Raw genomic sequence first — 18,529 nt, forward strand, 5'->3', positions numbered from 1 at the left:
ACTCGGAGTGCATCAGTCAAACCAATGATGCACTCATATCAATCTCCGAATTGCCCACCATTGGTCTGCAAATGGCATAAGGGAGGAAAAAAAGATGTAAAAATATTATTTTTCTCTGCCTTACTTCATTGATATGGCGCATACACATACATATACTGGCAAACATATATTCGCACTCCTTCATTGTTATCTTCTTTCTTCTCGTTATTTTTTATTTGTTTATTTTCTTTAACAATCTTCCATTCTTCTTTCTCATTTGTACGTCACGAAAAACCTAAACCTTCTAGCACTCCGATTCCCGCACCCTCAATTTCCTATTTTTTCCTGAACCACATTATGCCTAACCTGTGGCCAGCAATTTCCATCCCAATGCAGGAAATGCTAGCACGTGCATATTTTATGTGCAGACACTCAGTGCCCGTGATCTCACCTACTAGCGCTACCAGGAAATGGTTATTTCCCAACAACCTCTAGGCTGAATTCGGCATCCCATTTCTTTATGGTTACAGCGAGTTCTCCTCCCTCCCCCTACTTTCCTTTACTCACTCACCTTCATGCTATTCTGGTTATTGTATGAAATAGTCTGGGGGCTCGGCGGGCGTATCCTTCTCAAACCTATTGGCTTCCTCCTGCTTGCTCTCCTTGATCTTCAGTATTGCTGCCGATTCTGTCTGACCATTTTCCTGTCCATATCCAGGAATACCATAATACCCATTGGAGGCCCCTCCTCCTACGGCGTGCTGGGCTTATTGGCGGGCGAGTTCTACATACCGTCAGGGCCATCAACTCCAGAGGACATGCCATTCATGACTGGTGGACCCATGTCAGGCCCCATTCACACCATGGGGCCTTCTGGTCCGCCAGGCCCCATCTGGGGGACCTGGGGGACTTCAGCATGTACGCGGATACCACCAGGGACCGCCTGGAACGGGCTTCATCATGGCGTACATCCCATCGGCTCCTGAATTTGAAGAATCTTACGGACTTGGCAAGATTGGCGGGACGGTGCCTGGAGGTCCCGACACCGACAATGGCGGAGCCTCATACTGAACACCAGGCGATGCTGAAAAGTAGTTCATCGATGACGCATTAGGTTGCCAAGGTCTCCCTCCAGGGACAGGCATGGATATGGCCGGCACGTTGGGACCTCCGGGAACCATTGGGCTATTAGGTAGTGGCGTCATGACACCGCAGTTCCCGGGATTCATGGGAACGAGGAGCTGACCCCGCGTAAGGTTCATTTGAGTGTTTATGGCGTTCATCAATGGGGGTCCTTGCCATCGAGCAAACTCTCCTCCGTCACCTTGCCGGGTTGGGTCTATGCTGATTGGCATCATGGGTTGACCAGGAACACCTCCAGCTGGAATTGAAGTCCACCTGCTGTGGCACCCAGACGCCCCGCCTCGGTCCACCAGTGTACCGTAGCAACAAGAGTGGGGAAAAGAAGCCACCCAGTTACTGGCTCCACCGGGTTTCCCTTCAATGGGTGGCATCGGACCCAGTAGGCCCCGTGCCAAAGGACTGTGCGCAATGAAGCCGTCGACGGCGTAACCGGAATTGACGAAACCATAGTCGTGGAAAGCCTTGGCTACGCTGGAGTGCTCGCGTGTGTCTTTCTGCTCAGACGCTGCACAGTACAGGTCCCAAAACACACATTACCAGGAGTACAAAAACCCAGGAGGCTCACCTAGCTTTATATTCTTCTCTCGTCGAATCTCCGATAGGAACGTCTGTGCAGCTTTCTGTTCGCCTACTTCTAGAAAATTTTCGTAGATGCACTGCACTAGCTTTTCCCACGCTTCTTCATCCCAAGGTACTCTTGAGCCTTTTCCTTTTGTGAATAAATAGCAAGGCCCATGGAGCCTTGCTAAGTTTCACACAGAAAACTGAGTTGGCCTCCCGTTCATAGACATTTTTTCCGTGGTCCTTCTTTCTTTTGTCCATGTCTATGTCATTTGTTCATTTCCTATTTACTTTCCTATCTCTTTATTTACTCTCGTCTCCTGTTCTCCTCTTTTGATTCCCTCCTCCCAAAAGAGTAGGCAGGTGTTATGCCCTTCCCACTGGCACTTGTCAGACTGCTCCTTCCCCCTTTCCTGTGTGGGTTTGTATGTTTCCGTAACTAATAATAAAAATAGTAATACCACTCTGTTAGTAGTCGTCTGACCATGGTGACGACGGCGTTTTGCTCCTAGTTCTCTGTAACTATAGCTTTGCAACTATAGTTGGCCGATGTAGCAACAATGCTATGCTGCCATTTTGTGCACATTCGTGGAACATTGTGACTGTTGGAAAGCGTATTCCTTGAAAACTTGGAAGCCAATGATAATGTTAGCTCACTTTAAGCATGTCTCCTGTGCATATCTAACTACATTTTGTGGAAATGCATTTCATTTGTGGTTTGTGAGCCCAGGCCTGCTGTTGGCGCCATGCCGCAGGAGAAAGTTGTATTTTAGTGTGTATTCCCACCCCTGATTTGTTTATTTTTCTTTACAACTCCTTCTATGCAGACTGATTGCTCCATCTTGAATCAAGGTTCTACTAAAAGTCTATAACAGAGCTGCCATGCCCCTGTAAAACCACACGTGAAAAATAGCTGTCTCCAGCCGAAAAGGCAAAATAATTTTTTGCTATATATATATATATATATATATATATATATAAATAGATATATATATATATATGTATATTGCATGGTGTTGCTACTTTACGTAGTTCGTCTACAAAGAAGTCGCGAATAGAAATAACTTAAGAGGAAGCTTTAGCTCGGACCCAACTCCAATGCGGCCTATTCAAATACATGTAAAACGCAAAAACGTTTTTATGAGATAACCCCTGGGCCGATTTTGATGAAATTTGTTGCATTTGAAAGAGAAAGTTAAATTCTAGTGACTGTTGGAAGCGGAATTTCGATTTAGGACTTGAATTTTCTTATAACGATTTTCAAATATTTGACCGTTTGAAAAAAATAGAAGCACGAAGTTTACAAATTCATATCTGTGCATCAAGAACTGATATCGCGGTTCTGTAAACGGCATCCATTAGATCATTCAAAGCGGACAAATTGAATATGTCATTTTACATCTTACGTGAATTTGTTACGTTGGTTAAAACGGTTTTGCAAAAGTTGTATTTCCCTATGATTAAATTTTTTTATATTCATGTGTAACATATCAATTTTGTCCACTTTAGATGTACTATTAGATGCAATTCACAGAATTGTATTATCATTTTTAGTGGTTGAGTTACAGAGTTGTAAACTTGATAGTTTCGTTTTTTGAAAATTTACGATTTTTGCCAATTTTTAATAAAAAATTGACGACCTAACTCAAAAATTCGAAACAAACAGTCACTAGATTTTAAGTTTGTCTTTTATATGCAAGAAACCTCGTCAAATTTGGTGCAGTGGTTGCCGAGAAAAACGAATTCTCCTTTTACATGTATTTAGATAGGAGCACTCGAGCTAAAGCTTCCTCTTAAGAAAATATATGGATATGCAGTACAATAATAATAATAATAATATTTGGGATTTTACGTGCCAAAACCACTTTCTGATTATGAGGCACGCCGTAGTGGAGGACTCCGGAAATTTTGACCACCTGGGGTTCTTTAACGTGCACCTAAATCTAAGCACACAGGTGTTTTCGCATTTCGCCCCCATCGAAATGCGGCCGCCGTGGCCGATATGCAGTACAGTACTACTGTACAACTTGCCATGAGTCAATGAAAGGTCAGAATGCACGGCAACTGTAGAGGTTGTTGAAGCAATCCATGTTAAAAAACAAGAATTAATTTTTGACATGCTGCTTATCGAGCAATCGAAAATACATTTTGTTTTTTTTTACTCTGAATTTTCTTCAAGTTCATATATGTTATTCTGTGCGCACGTAGAATAATTGCAGGACAGTTTCGCAGAGTTGCAAAAGGCACTGGCAGTGCCTTTAGACTACGTCAGCATGAAAGATGCCACTTAGTTGTTACCATATCGCCCACTTCAAAAATTATTCTATGGTTCAAACCAAATACTCTGCTAAAGCTTACTTGAAAGTGGTCCGTATTTTGTCCTGACTGCAAGGAGAAAGCTGATATTTCTTCAATCCGCCGTCCACGTAGCTCATCAGGTATCCCTGAGACCACGAGCATTCTGGATCTTTAGATGACCCGTCGTGTGGCGATCCGAGTCTGCACGATGTATCGACAAATGCATTTATTATTATTAATCATTGTTCTAATCCAAACATATACTACACGTTCATTTAACAACATTGTGCGAGGTGCAAAACTCTGACTATATCGATAATAATCTAAAACAATAATAACCGGAAATCGAGTCGCTGGAGGTGGTAACAGTGTGAAAAACATACAATGCCGTTGCATTTATATTTTCTATCAACCTGAAACAAAAGGAGGTTCAACTTAGGTTCGCTTACATATGCGCGAGTTCATGAGCCATCGTGCGGGTTCCTGTGTATATCTTAGCAGTGTCTTCGCCTTCACCCACAAAATGATCCGTGCACACAGCGCCGACATGTGCGAGCCCTACAGAAAAGAATATAGTATTAAACATCGTGTCAAAAGCTACCCTTTCTGCTTTCAACTTCAACTTTACCACGTTCAAGCTGAATACTGGCATTGGTGCTGTGCGCAAGACACTAAGAGCACACCAGCGTCCCTACCCGCCTATGGAGCGCATGCACTCGTCACGCCAGTGTTCTGAAATGTATGTACGTATTCATTACGCAAGCATTGTGAGATGCCTGGCAGCCCTGCCTGGGTGCTGTTCCTTCTACTCAGCAGAAGTTGCCTTGTGCACTCCATCGTGGTCACGCCAGCATACAGTTGAACACCACCAAAGAAGTCCAAACCCAACACAAAAGCTTCCTATCACTGTCGGTGCTTCATCCCTTTTGGCGATACTGGAAGGTTACCGAAGCAACTCAATGACGCACCCGACTGATACCTTCTTGGGCGCTTAATACGGATTGCTGCCGCTCTCCTGCTACTACCTGCTCTCGCAGCGCATGTCTTCTTCTTCGCCCTTCGTCCATTTGTGAGTGCTGCACAAGCTACATCATGAACGCTTGGGAAATCACTCACTTTTCTATCGTAATGCAGTTTATATTCGAGCAGCCTTCCCCCTCCCTTTCCCCATAATATATTTTGAATTCACTTCACCAGTAACTGTTCTCCGCTCAGAAACACCTTCGTTTTTTTTGGCCTCGTTCCAACAAGGATAGACTCCACAGAAGTTTATTCGCTCTATTGGTTCTGGATCTCGATGCAAGGCTTAGTGCTGTCATCTTCCATGGTCGCATGTTGAGTTTAACTGACGCACTTCTAGTGCAATATTCCGAAGTTGTTGCTTGTGACAAACAATTTCATTTAGTGAATTGGATTTCAGGAGCGCAATTTTGACTTTGTGACCTACATTTAGGAAAAATGTTAAAGTAAGCAGCATTAGTACATTACGCTTACCAAACGGGACAATGCTCCCTTTGCCATGAGCAGGAAACATGGCAAGGCAGAAAATATGCAAGAACAGAACTCGGGTGGCCATGCTTCCTGCACTGGTTCGTCAAGACGTCGTAGGTTTTTACAGCATTTTCATAGACCCAGAGTTACACGTTTTTCATCATTGGGCTGTATTGCATTCTAAATCAACCACAAGCTCAGCCTACCAAGATATAAGAACTTATTTGGCTACAAAATGGCCAAAATTTAGTCAAGGTTCAGCATTGAATTTTAAGTCCCGAGGCCGATGCTCTAACCTTTTGATAACGGCACATATTAATACCCGAAAGAAACGCTGATCTTTAAAATATTGTGCAAAGCCCGTCGAGAACAAGCATATTAAAAGAAAATATGATTTTCGGGAGCTCCGTCTGCAATATGGGAGAAACTTCAGTCGAAAACCGGAAGTGGGCTTCACCCCCACCCTCCTAAAGCTCCGTTTCACATTTTTACAGACAGGTCTCGTCATACGTGACCGCTGGCGTATATTTCATCTGTTTTACGTGAAGCGTGCCACCTCATTATAGCCGAATATCTTGCATTGGTCTGTCTATTCAGACATTGCTTTTTTTATTATGTTATTTCAAAAGATGACTCAAAAAGACAGCAAGTCGCTTACCAAACTTCTTTTTCCTCATCCAGTCTACCAGCTCTAAACCAACAAATGACGCTCGTTGCCTGTCATTCAGTGTTGTTACAAACATTTAGCCAGAAACTTCGTGCCCAATACCGAACCACAGACGAAAAAAATTTCTAATATACTGCCTGCGGGCAGCATTCGTCAATGAGGCAAAACTATAAGCTGGTCCATCTAGCGTGGACACGACCTACCGAGGTACGCCAACATTTATTACACCTGTAAAAGCTTTAATATGCCTTGTAGGGTCCGTATTGGCATCGCAGAATCAGTAAGAGCCAGTAAAATTACAGCACTTTAAAGCGCCCATCACTACGTCTTGCCATTTTGAGCTTACAAGCGCAGTGGATACAATTCAGGCTAACGATCATGTCTTCAATGCATTATATCGCTACGTGCCGCGCAAACAGTTGCAATGCTAAAGCGAACGCCATTGGCCCTTCTCCTCGCGGCCATTGCGCTCCAATCCGGAGGGTTGACGTACACGTGCTAATGCACCGACGTATACGTGTTTGCTTTGTGACGTCACTCGTAGTGACACGTGACCTCAAGAATTATTCAAGGCAACATCTCTTATTTTGTAATCTGTTACTTGAATAGACGAATTGAAGTTTAGAGAAACAATAAAACACAGCAACCGAATGTCTCCATGTTTCTGTTTTACTTTGCACTACAGCAAGACAGATGCACTTCCATTTCATCTGCTTGTTCTTAAATCGTCCAGTCGCGCACGCTGTGAACGAGAGTAGGTCATTTTCTACCGTGTGCCAACCGGCGACCACGCTCAATGGTCCGCTAGTGTTCGCCTCAGTGTTCGTGCAGCACCGACTTATACCGCCACACGGTTGTTCTCGTGCACAGCGTGCGAAATTGTGCGCTGCGCCAAACAAAAAAAAACGCAACACCTAGCACACAAGGCCGTCACCGGAAGTGCGCCACCCAGCAAAAAGAAACAAAGCGAGAAAGAAGAAAAGAAAAGATGTGGGCCCGTGACGTATGCATCACGCGGTTCTCCGGCTCCCACATAGGAAAAGGCAGGGAAGGAATTTCGCTTGCGAAGGCTAGACGGCGCAGGTGGGGAAAGTGCCTCTGTTGGCATTGGCACTCGCTTTCACAAAGCAAGTACTAGCGGCACGGTAATATTTATATCTCGGTTATTAATTAACCATTTTGAAGAATTCTTGCGGTAAAACACTCCTTAGAGGGCGAATAACAACTTAGAGTGTATAGACAAAAGTTGCTATTTGGCCTGGAGAGGGGGCCATTTAAGAGCTTGAGCACTGACATTTTTTTGAGCATCCAATGTTTAGTACTCTGAGAATATTAAAAATAAGGTACATGGGCTGTCAATGAGTTGTTTCACGAAATTTGATAGACAAAACTTGCTTTGGGGCCTGGAAATTGGCCATTTAATAGTATGAGCAATGACATTGTTTTGAGCATCCAACATTTAATACTCTGAGAGTATTAGCAATAAAGCCCATGCACTGTCAGTGTGTTATTTCACGAAATTCGTTAGCGGGTTGCCATTTCTGAAACTCTGAGTAACAGTGTATTCAGGAACGTAAGACCAAATTTGGGCACCTTTAGCAATTGAGTACTATAGCGATGTAGTACGCATATGCAGCATGCATATGCATATGCATATGCGTATATGCATTTAGCACTCATATGACTACATGAACTGCGATCCCCACGGCAATGCCGACGCCGACGGCGAAGCCATCAGCGAAAATTCAACTAGAGTCTCCATATAACTGCTATGCCAACAACAAACAAAGGACAGGCGAGCTGCCGGAACTACGCCATCGGCCGCACCAGAACTGAAATTGATAAATTTAGACGCACAAGTATTCTAAAGCAATCACATGGATTTGAATATTTTCTACTGGAATTAGAACCCGACTTCGTGCAACGGAGACATGGCTATGACGTGACATCATTATCAGTTAATAGTTACCCCCAAGTACGCAGCAATGCCGAAAGACCAACCTCCGCAAGTTGGCGGTGTGCTGACCTTATTCAGCAAAATATTATCTTTCAAAGTGTACTTTCAGATGTTCAGGGCGCAGAAGCAGTTTTTTGGCAAATTGCTGATGGGTCTGTGTGCCATCAATGCGGTATATCTTTACCGCAGACCTCCGGCTATCGGTGCCGCAATTCCTTCACTTTGTGGTTACATGCAGTGCCATGCACCAAATACCACGCTAATTATTCTTGGTGATTTTATCATGAGAGAAATATATTTGAATTCCCTGTACTTCAATTTCGCTAATTCAGAAATATTCTTTGATTTAGTGCTCAGTGACATCATACACTAGACTGTGGCCTAGCCCAAGCGTGTGCACGAATTAGCATCCCCACGTTTTGTTTCTTTAGCAACCAATTACCAACCGAGAGTACTAAAATGTAGATCGTTCCAGGCACCTCCCACCGTCACCTGATGTTATGTAAAACACTCGCGCACTTCGCGGAATTCTGTAGGCAAGTATCGTTCTGATATTGCCATTGCAGCTATACATCCATCGTTATCTTCCTGGGCCGCCCTTTAGATATGGCGCGCTCTCGCAGGTCTGTTTCGCGTCTCGTCTTTCGAGCTTCGGGATTAGAAGGAAATCACTGGAGGCCCAGTCAACGCATCCGCAGATGCTGTCTCCCATATCGGCACAATATGCATGGGTGCGCTCGCTAAGAAATTGCCACGGCGCTGCGATTAGACGTCGAGCTGCGGCGCCTCCGGTCCTCTGCTACCTCATTAGCTCTATCCGACGTGCATCTTCTATTTCATTCAAGCACTTCAAACGCCTCAGGGGGTCGAACACGCCTCTTCTTTCCATTCCAACTCGGCCATCAAGTATCTGACAAGCTACAAGGCGCAAGTCATCCCGGAGCTCGTGCGACCCAGCGTCTAATTACTTACCACTTTGTGTGGCCGAGCGTCAACTCTGACGTGCGCCGCTGGGCTCAAGAATGCCTTCCCTCTCAACGCTCCAAGACAACACGAAGTCACCAATTCGCTCCTTACATCCACCTGACGCCCGGTTCAATCACATTTACATTGACATCGCAGACCCGCAGCCACCCTCCAGAGGTCATCGCTACACACTCACTTGTGTAGACCATTGTACCCACTGGCCCGATACATTTCCTCGCACTGACATAACGGCACTTACAGCGGCTTCCGCGTTTGTCAGTGGCTGGATTTCGCGCTTCGGACGCCCCAGCGTTTGCACCCGACAGTTTGAATGAGATCTCTTTCACGAACTGGCATGCCTGCTTGGTGACCGCCATATCCATACAACCGCATATCACCTATTGGCAAACAGAATGGTTGAAGGTCTTCCCCTTCAACGTCAAGTTGCCTTTATGGCCCGTCAGGATCGCTGTTCATACGCTAAAGACCTTCCTCTCATTCTGCTAGGCGGGCGCTCCTCTTTCGAGGAAGACCTCAGCTGCACCGATCCGGAACTGTTCTACGGCACAGCGCTGCGGTTGTCCGGTGAATTTTTCGCACGCACAACTGTTGACACGCCCGTTCCAGACAGCTATGTTCAGCAGTTCCTCTTCCCGTTTCCAAGCTCACGCCCTTGCCCTAGTAGGGTTGCATCTTCAAATAATGTTTTCGTCAGCAAAGACACGTCTACAGCGAGCCACGTTTTCGTACGGCGTGAAGGCGGCCGATCATCGCTTACGCCTCCCTATGACGGCTCTTTCAAGGTAATCAAACTGGTAGAAAGGGCTGTTACCATTGACCTCAACGGACGTGAAGAAGTCGTGGTGACAGACAGGGTTAAACCAGCCTACATAGCAACCTCACTATCTGCTGAAACGACGTATCTATTCGATCGCTCGGTATCAGACTGTTTTTGGGCACCGTTGCACCACTGCTCTTCTATGTGAAGGGGGGAAGCCCTCTTGCAGCCGTCCTCTTCTTCGGCCTTCTCTTGACGCGATATCATTAAGGCCCCCTGTTGCAGAAAAACCATCGTTTTGACAAAAATTATTTCGAACCACACATACCCAAGCACGCAGGCCCTCAATGTAGTGCAAGGAAGTTACTGAAATAATTGAATGGCTTAACGTAAAAAAACATAAGAAAAATCGTCAAGTATGACTGGAACAAAACCTTCAGAAATTGCAGCATTCGATTGCAATTTGAATTTTCGGGAAAACTTAATTCGCTTAGGCGTAAAGTCAAAGCATAAACCTCCTTTCCAGCGTTCCTACCATTCATAGAGCGGCCACGGTCTCCGCGCACTCAAATCTCAAACGCCATAACCTGGAGAACCTGGACGTTGCTTGCAACACCTCCAGACGGCACTCACATCTGGCAAGAGGCCGAGTTTGCACTAGAAAGCACGCCTTCCTGAGTCCCACTTGCCGCCAGTGTTTCCCGGTAAGCACTGCGCTTGCATCAGGTGCAGTTGCCGGGAAGCGTGAGAAGCAGTAAGAGATCTTTGAATGTTATCGCGTTCCAGTCTCAAAGACGAAGGTTAAGCGCCGTCCAAATTTTTATATTAGACGTGCTCTCACGAGTGAGTCTCGTGCCTCGTACTGTGAGCTGCGAGATTAGAAGAAAACGAAAGAAGAATAACAAAAGAGCTCCTTCAGCTCATGCCATCGGTCCGAATGGATCTTTGGTTTTTCGCTCGATGACTCGCACATTGGCGTAGCGGACTTAGCCTGGCTGTATATGAATTCACAGTAGGTGTTAATAATACGAGATTAGAACTACAGGAAGCTAAAGCTGATAGCTTTGCCACTATTCTTCTGAAATGATTCTGCCCAAATTAAGTATTCGAAGTACCTGAAAAACAGCGCTCCTGTAAAGTGCTTGAATGATTACTTCTAATTAGTTTTCATGGTAGAACAGCATGGATGATAGAAAACTACCATTCAAAGAAGCATCCGGTCATATACAAATAAAACCAATAACTGTCACCCAGCAAGGTGTGCTTAAGCTGTTTCTAAATATAAATAAAAAGAAGGGCGCAGGTCCTCACAAATTGACAAATATCTTTTTTAACATCTTTGCCTGGCGTTTAGTCTAGTACTTATGTCTATTCTTTAATAAGTCACAAAAGGCAGGCACTGTTGCCATACATGGGAAAAACCGCAAAAATAATAACAATACACCAATCATGCAGTAAAAGTGTGTCGTCAAATTACAGACCGACATCGCTAGCCAGCACTGTATGTGCATTAAATAAATATCTAAAGAACACATAGCTCTTTGCCTGGAAGAACGACATATCCTGTCTCCAGCCCAGCGTGGTTTCTTCAAGTGCTTTTCAACAATTACTCAAGTTTCAGAAAGAAAACTGAAGTTTTGTAGCACAGTTCATTGATAATTTTGCATTTCTCTAAAGCCTTCTACAGCTTCTCGCAAAAGAAGCTAATAAAGAAACAAGAACCAACCCTCGCAGATAGCACTTTTCTTCACTATAATTAAAATTGTTTCAGTAACCACTTATAGTTTTTTGTATTACGTCATTGCATATAGAGTATGCCCAGTTACATCAGGCGTGCAACGGAGTATTTAGTCGGGTCCACGTGGCCTTTCGCACGTCTCGAGTGAACGTGAGATCAGGATTGGTGTCCCTCGACACACTGTTGCCCACTCGGGTGGGTCGGAGCAGGTCATTCCATAACGTAAGACCGTGCTGCTGTGTGGAGTCGTGAACCCGTTCCCCTTTCTTGGTGGTATTGGGTTAGCCCCAGGCCGCATGTGGTGCGTTAATGTCCCCTGCTACAGCAAGCCGGTTGCCGTTAACGTTCTTGCGAAGGTCCCGCACGAAGTGGTCGTAGTGGAGTAGCTGCTTCCGTGGCGGGCTGTAGATATTGGCCAGGTATAGGCTCTGTTGATTCTGGCGAGTCGGCAACACCTGCAATATGGTGTGTTCGATTTCAGTGTCCAATTTCGTGAGGCTGTGCGGTTAGTGTCTTCCTGACAAGAATTGCCGTGCGGACAGTGTGTGCCATAGTGTTGCAGCCGGGGCGCTTTATTTTTCTTGGTGTTGGTTTCCAGGTATAGGCTCTGTTGATTCTGGCGAGTCGGCAACACCTTCACTACGGTGTGTTCGATTTCAGGGTCCAATTTCGTGAGGCTGTACGGTTAGTGTCTTCCTGACAAGAAATGCCGTGCAGACAGTGTGTGCCATAGTGTTGCAGCCGGGGCGCTTTATTTTCTTGCTGTTGGTTTCCGGTAACGCGATTATGTCAGGATTGCTTGCTTTGAGATATTTTTTGCAGGTTGGCCGAGCAGGGTCTATAGGATATGCAATTACAGTGCCAAATGCGGAGGGTGGTAAGCGGCTCGGTATGTCTACGTTTGGGAGCCGCCATGTTGGTGGTTGTCCTCCACCTGGAGCTGGTGGTCTGGTGTTTTCGAACTAGAATCCTCCGCGGATACCACTCATAATGTCTTTGGTCATTTGCGTTTGGTTCCTAACTGCTCCGCCAGACGTTCATGAGTCACGAAATTCATGTAAGCATAGGTCATGAAGTTGCGTTGTTGTGCCATGAAGCCATCCAGTTTGGTATCGAGTGTGGTGACCGTACGGGTTAATGGCTCTACCTTTTCCATGATTTTAGTTATAACTGTCTGTATGGTTCTGTCTGCTGATGCAAAAAGTTTTGTAGTGAGGGTTTCCTCGAAGACTTGAAGGCGTCGTTCAACTAGGTCGAGAATCTTCGCTTCATGTGCTTGTTGCCCTTCGTCTAACCGCTTCATTATTGTGGCTTTCACCTGTTTTAGCATGCTTTCTCCTACTCTCTTCGCTACTCTTTCCTCAAGTTCTGGCGTGTTGCACTCGGCTATCGGTTGTTATTGTAGCGTCCTCTGTAGATCCTGTACTTTATGTTCGAGAGTCCGTATCGCCGCTGTCTCACCCGAACTTCTCGGGTTGCGTGAGAAATTCGAGGCGCTGCTTCCTGTGGCCGTGGCGACATAAGTTAATCGCCTAACGGAGCGAGACCGTGACTGAGAGCGGGATGTAGAGCGCGATCATAGGATAGAGTGAGAGCGTCTCCGGCCAGGTCTTTGTCGAGGCGAGGGCCCCCGTGAAATGTTCGAGGTGGTAACCATCGCGAGGAACTCTTCGGTGCTCGAGCTCCAGTGATTCTCTCAGGCGCGAGCGTTGTCAAGCTGCTGTCTTCTTACTTGGTAGGGGGGAAGTTGATGCGGCGCTTCTTACATTCCTTGCCTGCCGTTTCGTGGTCTCTGCCGCAAATCTTGAATTTCGGGTGACGATCGTGTTCTTCCGTGATTCCATCGCGCCCGCATGTGTAGCAGAAGTTGGCTCTCGGCTGTGGACAGATATCCGGTCGGTGTCCGACGGTGCCACAGATTCTGCAGTATTGCACGGGTTTTCGATAGGGCTTGCACCTGAAGTCACTGCTCTGGTACTTTACGTATTAAGGGACGTCCTGTCTGTCGAAGCCGATAACCGCGGCTGTTGAAGATCCTAGCATGCGCGCGTAGAGAACCGTGTATCTTGAGTCCACTTGAAGGCCGGCAACAATCTCCGCAGGACTTGTACCTGGTTGGAGGCCGTATATCACTCCGTGGCACACATCGTCTGGGTGTCAAATGTGGGGATTTACTTGATAGACGGTTCCGCCGAGTTATATGGCATTGATATCCTGCAGTTTGGAAGCTCGTTCCGTACTTCCCGTGGTCGCGATGATCAAGTTCTCTAGTTTCTGCACTTGTACTCGGACATTATCGTGAAAGCCTTGATGCAGCAAAGCACTGGATCTTCCGATGACATGTGTCACTGCAATGAGTGTGTGCTTCGAGAGGTCAAGTTCTGCTTGCGGGCGGTGAACAATTTTGAAGTCGTCAGTAGGGAAGGGTCGCATCCTCAGATTGCATTGCCGCTGCGGCAGTGGTTGTGCTTGAGGTTTGGGGTCTGGTTTCAGGACTTCCATGGCTCGTTCCTCAGTGGATTTATTCTCTTCTTTTGCTGATCTGCCTTTACGACCAACTTGTAACCACTCGATCTGGGCTTTATCTGTCGCTTTACCACTATTCGCGGCATATGTCCACTGTGGTACGGTACCAGAGTTAGCCCCGGTCACCTCCATTCGCGCCGTTGTCGGCTCTTCTTGTAAAGCGTTCGCCATCTGTATTTCCAGAAAAGCGGGTGTGCTTCGCCTAAGATGCTGGTTCTGCGTGATTCACTTCGACTGTGAGAGCCCCTTGCGCGTGCACCTCGGGCCTGCAGGCGCGAGCCGCCGGTCTCCCGTTCGTGCCACGGGTGCCCTGGCGTTACAGTTATCTTGGAGCACACGGTCGCAGACTGTTCAGGGTTCGATTATTCGAGTAAAGGTCTACTCACTGCGTCGTGGCTGGTGTCAAACGATGGCTTGCAACTTTCGGAATCCGAGTTTACCAAATTCTGAGTTTACAAGCAATGTTCCAGGCAAAATAGCGAGAAAAGCAGGATCCCATGTGAGGTACGACTGTACTCCTCGGCCCTCTGGCGGGCTTTCTCCTTCCCTTCTATCACAAAAGAATTTGCAAACGTTCGTTGGTTACTTCAGTAAGTTAATGACAGTAAATAGGGTAGAAATGCCTAGGTCTTGCACATCTTAACACCGCAGTCATTGAGGAGTGTAGGGTGTGCACCAGTACATTTAGTCCGATGGAAACACATTCAACTCACCTGATACACCTCCATCCATCTTTCCATTGTCATCCCTTGCAAGATCTTGGCTGTAATGAAAGATAAGTCTCATGGGGTGTTACTAAGTAAGCGATTATCTATACTTCTCTGCACACAACTGCAATGATTTCTTTCTAACTTTTCTTTATGGCCAACCCAGTATACCTGACATAGCAGCTACCGTAATGTCCGCCTTTAAGAGCAGCCTAAAATGTATAGCACATTCGCTTACCCGGTTACGAGATAGACCAGGTCAGCATTTCCAGGTATTTTGCCTTTCTTGTTATAATCTCTCAGCCCGTCTAATGTACCTGGCGCAGAAAGGTAGCCCCCCTTATGAACAGCGAAGGGATCGTCCTGCGTAAAAATGCAAGGAAAAGCTTTTGAAGCAGAGATGCGTGCAATAAGAGAAATTTTCATTCTTTGAGGGCATTTCGCTTGTTTTATATCGTAAATGGTACCGCCGGAAGAACGCACCAGTGCAGCGTCACGCACGCACAAAAAAAGAAATAAGGTGACGTACAAGTCACTACAAGTACCTCTGAGAAAATGCTGGAGATTGTGCTTGTGCTTTTAAAATATGTTCAGGTAGGAAAAGTAGACAGCACGTGATACGCGAAATGTCGGTGCTGTTGACATTGCGAGAAATGCAAAGTCCCGGCACCGACAACGCCAAGAGCATAATTCATCCTTGATATTTTTATCTGCGTGGCCATATTCAGGATAATGGGCCTCTCAGCCTTCCTTCTTGGTAGACTGTATGTTGAAGACTGCAAACCAGCGCAGTGTTGCGTCAAGGAAAGAAAGAAAAGCGCAATGTTTTTCTCCACCGTTTGCTTCTTTTCTCTGCGGCTTTTACTGAATTTCAGTTGCACTAGTTGCGAGTACATTGACCGAAAAGACGTCATATGTTCGTTACACGCTCTTAAGGAACTATATATATCCAGAGGAATGTATGTAACCTCACGACAATCAAGAAGTTAGAAGGATACGGAGCGCAGGCCACGGGAATCTTTAAGAGCCTGCCACTCAAAGACAGGGGCCTCAGAGAGAACAGCCTCCTCAGACTCATGCAAGCCTTTATTACCAGCCCAGTAATGTATGCCACACCGTATCTTGTATTTAAACAAGAAGAAAAAGATAAAATAGATGCGATCATTAGGAAGAACGTTAAGAGAGCACTAGGGCTCCCAGACTCGACCTCGACAGACCTCCTTCGCAAAGTGAGGGTTCACAACACGCCAGTTGAGCTCACTGAGGCAGTGCGAGTGTCTCAGTTGGAAAGATTAAGCCAGTCCGAAACAGGGAGAAAAATCATGGAATGGGTAGGAATCTAATGCGACAACGGTGCCCCAACTGGCAAGAAGGACATTCCGTTGGACGTGCGAAAACGCTTCCGAATTGCCCCCCTACCTAAAATATGCATCCTATCTACAACAAAGAGTGGAGAGCTCAAAGGGCTAAGGATCTAGTAAATAAATTTAAAAACACCGGCGCATAAAGTAGCGTACGTGGACGCTGCTTGCGGTAGAGACGGGGATGCGGTATCGACGGTGGTTGATGGCGACGGGTGCATTAAGATAGCGTGCTCTGCGTGCTCCACGTGCACTAGGGACGCCTGTACACACGAGGAGGTTGCAGTAGCGCTCGCTTGTCCGGGTACAAAAGTGGGAGCAATATTACGCGATAACTAATTAGCTATCCGACATTTTAACAAAGGGAGAATCTCGGAAGGGGCCCTCCAAATTCTACTCAAAAACCCTCCTAGGAAGCGCATAACTTTTATTTGTGCTCCGGCCCGTGAAGAAGTCCCAGGTAACGTAGCCACTCACGAGCTCGCCCGAGCACTCTACTACCGGGCAACTCTAGAGCAGAGATAAAAGGTAGCATCATCGCCTACAGGGAAATTGTAGATCATTACAAAGCCGAAAGAAGAACCTTTCTGCCTCCGCATCGGTCTCTCTCTCTTTCTCTCTGGAGGCCTCTCGCATTTGGCGGCGCCTTCAGGGCAACAATTATATATCACCATATTGGATCTACTTAACTCAGACGAGAGACTATAACGACGCCCTCTGCAAAATTTGTAAGGAGAAAGGTACTCTAGATTATATAATATGGGAATGTGTTGGCTCCCAAGGGGCCAAGGAAAACATTGACAGTAGAGAAGCCTGGGTGGTCTTGCTCCAGAGCGAGGATGAAGATGACCAGTGTCGAGCAATCTGCCTGGCCGTTTAGGCCTTGAAGACTCACCGTCCTTAACGCGCGGGAACTGCTTCGTCTTCCCCCCTAAACTGCGTGTAGGCTAAGTGGCGGGCACCCCAGTTCGGTGGAATATTAAAGTTTTCAATCAATCAATCAATGAAGTTAATTCTGAACCTTGTTAAAAAATTTTATGCAATGACAGCTACCAATAAATACATATTAGCTTTTCTAAAATGAATTGTGAAACTTGTAGAAGGTGCATGCCCTGGAATAAACGACTATAGAAAACGTGTCTCCAACATAGCTCGCCTCCTTGTCCGTTCTGTATTGCAACCACGCCTCCTCTATGGAGCCGTTTCATCATCTCACGAAGGCAAAATGGGCTCGCCTTGAGGCCATTAATAATGAAGTCATGCTGACCATGACGGGACTACCACGTCTCACTCCATGCCAACCCTACAGGCCGAGTCCGAACTCATAACTGTCGAGAAAGTCGTGTACCAACGTTGATGCGCGCCTAATGCCATCAAATTTCTGCTCGGCTGGTCGGTACATGGGACACGTAATAGACAATCCAGCATATACGAGACCCGATGTAGCTCTGTGGAAGAGGGTACAATTAAGTGACAATAAGCCTCATGGCCGTCTGTATAGCCCGGTTCCTCGCCAGGTGAATGCCCAAGTTTCCCGCCTTCGTCACATCAATGATAATCAAGACGATGCGACTTTTGTAGCATACACTGATGCCAGTGTTAAGGGCACCATGATTCACACAGCCCTCGCGTGTCCATTGATACCAGAGGCAGGCCAGACGTGCTCGTATGTTGCCAATCCTGCACCACCGGCCTATCTTGCCGAGCTTGCTGCCATACGAGACGGCTTGGCCGTGTTGCTACCTACTGTTCAAGCTGCTCGATACTCTCTACTCATCATTCGCACAGACTCTACTCAAGCCATCCACGACATATGTAGGGTATCCCGGTCCACTCTATTCTCAGATAGCAATCACCGTCTTTCTGCCACTACGAGTATCCTTATACACGTCCAGTGGGTGCCTCGAGCAGCCCTGCTGGGTCTCCTTGAAGCAGATATGGCAACCCACCCACATATTAAAATACACCCACTTCCACATTTTGTTGAAGACGCCTGTGGACGACTGAGCCGGGAAGAGCAAAACCTCCGACGTACCACATGAGCTCTCATACCTCCGTTTGGGTCAGACCTCCCTGGTGGCTTAACCCTCCGAGAGGAGGTTACGTTAAGGAGGCTACGCGTCGGAGTTGCGCTCACCCCGTCTGTGACCGCTCTCTGGCCACAACAGTACCATGGCCGTTACGGCTCATCGTTCCCGTTTTGTACCACAGAAATTCAAAATCTGACAGTGACATACCTACTATGGACGTGCCCAGGACTTCATCTAAGCAGTCTATACCACCTCTGGGCAAACGCATTTGGCCTAGCCACCCACCCGACCTTGAACGCTGGATTCATGGACCACATCATTGTTCAC

General features: G+C 46.5%; 1 protein-coding gene and 1 pseudogene across 1 annotated transcript in view; both read right to left on the reverse strand.

The window, feature by feature from the left end:
- LOC142564560 (venom metalloproteinase antarease-like TtrivMP_A) overlaps window positions 1-18,529 on the reverse strand; it is a 62,750-nt gene that overhangs the window by 12,650 nt on the left and 31,571 nt on the right. The window contains exons 7-10 of the mRNA XM_075675607.1: window positions 15,050-15,174; window positions 14,818-14,867; window positions 4,431-4,539; window positions 4,042-4,182 (exon numbers count right to left, since the gene is read on the reverse strand). Of these exons, the coding sequence (XP_075531722.1) occupies window positions 4,042-4,182; window positions 4,431-4,539; window positions 14,818-14,867; window positions 15,050-15,174 (425 nt within the window). The remainder of the gene's footprint in view (window positions 1-4,041; window positions 4,183-4,430; window positions 4,540-14,817; window positions 14,868-15,049; window positions 15,175-18,529) is intronic.
- On the reverse strand, window positions 567-2,431 carry LOC142564407 (single-stranded DNA-binding protein 3-like; annotated as a pseudogene).

This window comes from Dermacentor variabilis, chromosome 11 (assembly GCF_050947875.1).
Source record: "Dermacentor variabilis isolate Ectoservices chromosome 11, ASM5094787v1, whole genome shotgun sequence".
Taxonomy (NCBI): domain Eukaryota; kingdom Metazoa; phylum Arthropoda; class Arachnida; order Ixodida; family Ixodidae; genus Dermacentor; species Dermacentor variabilis.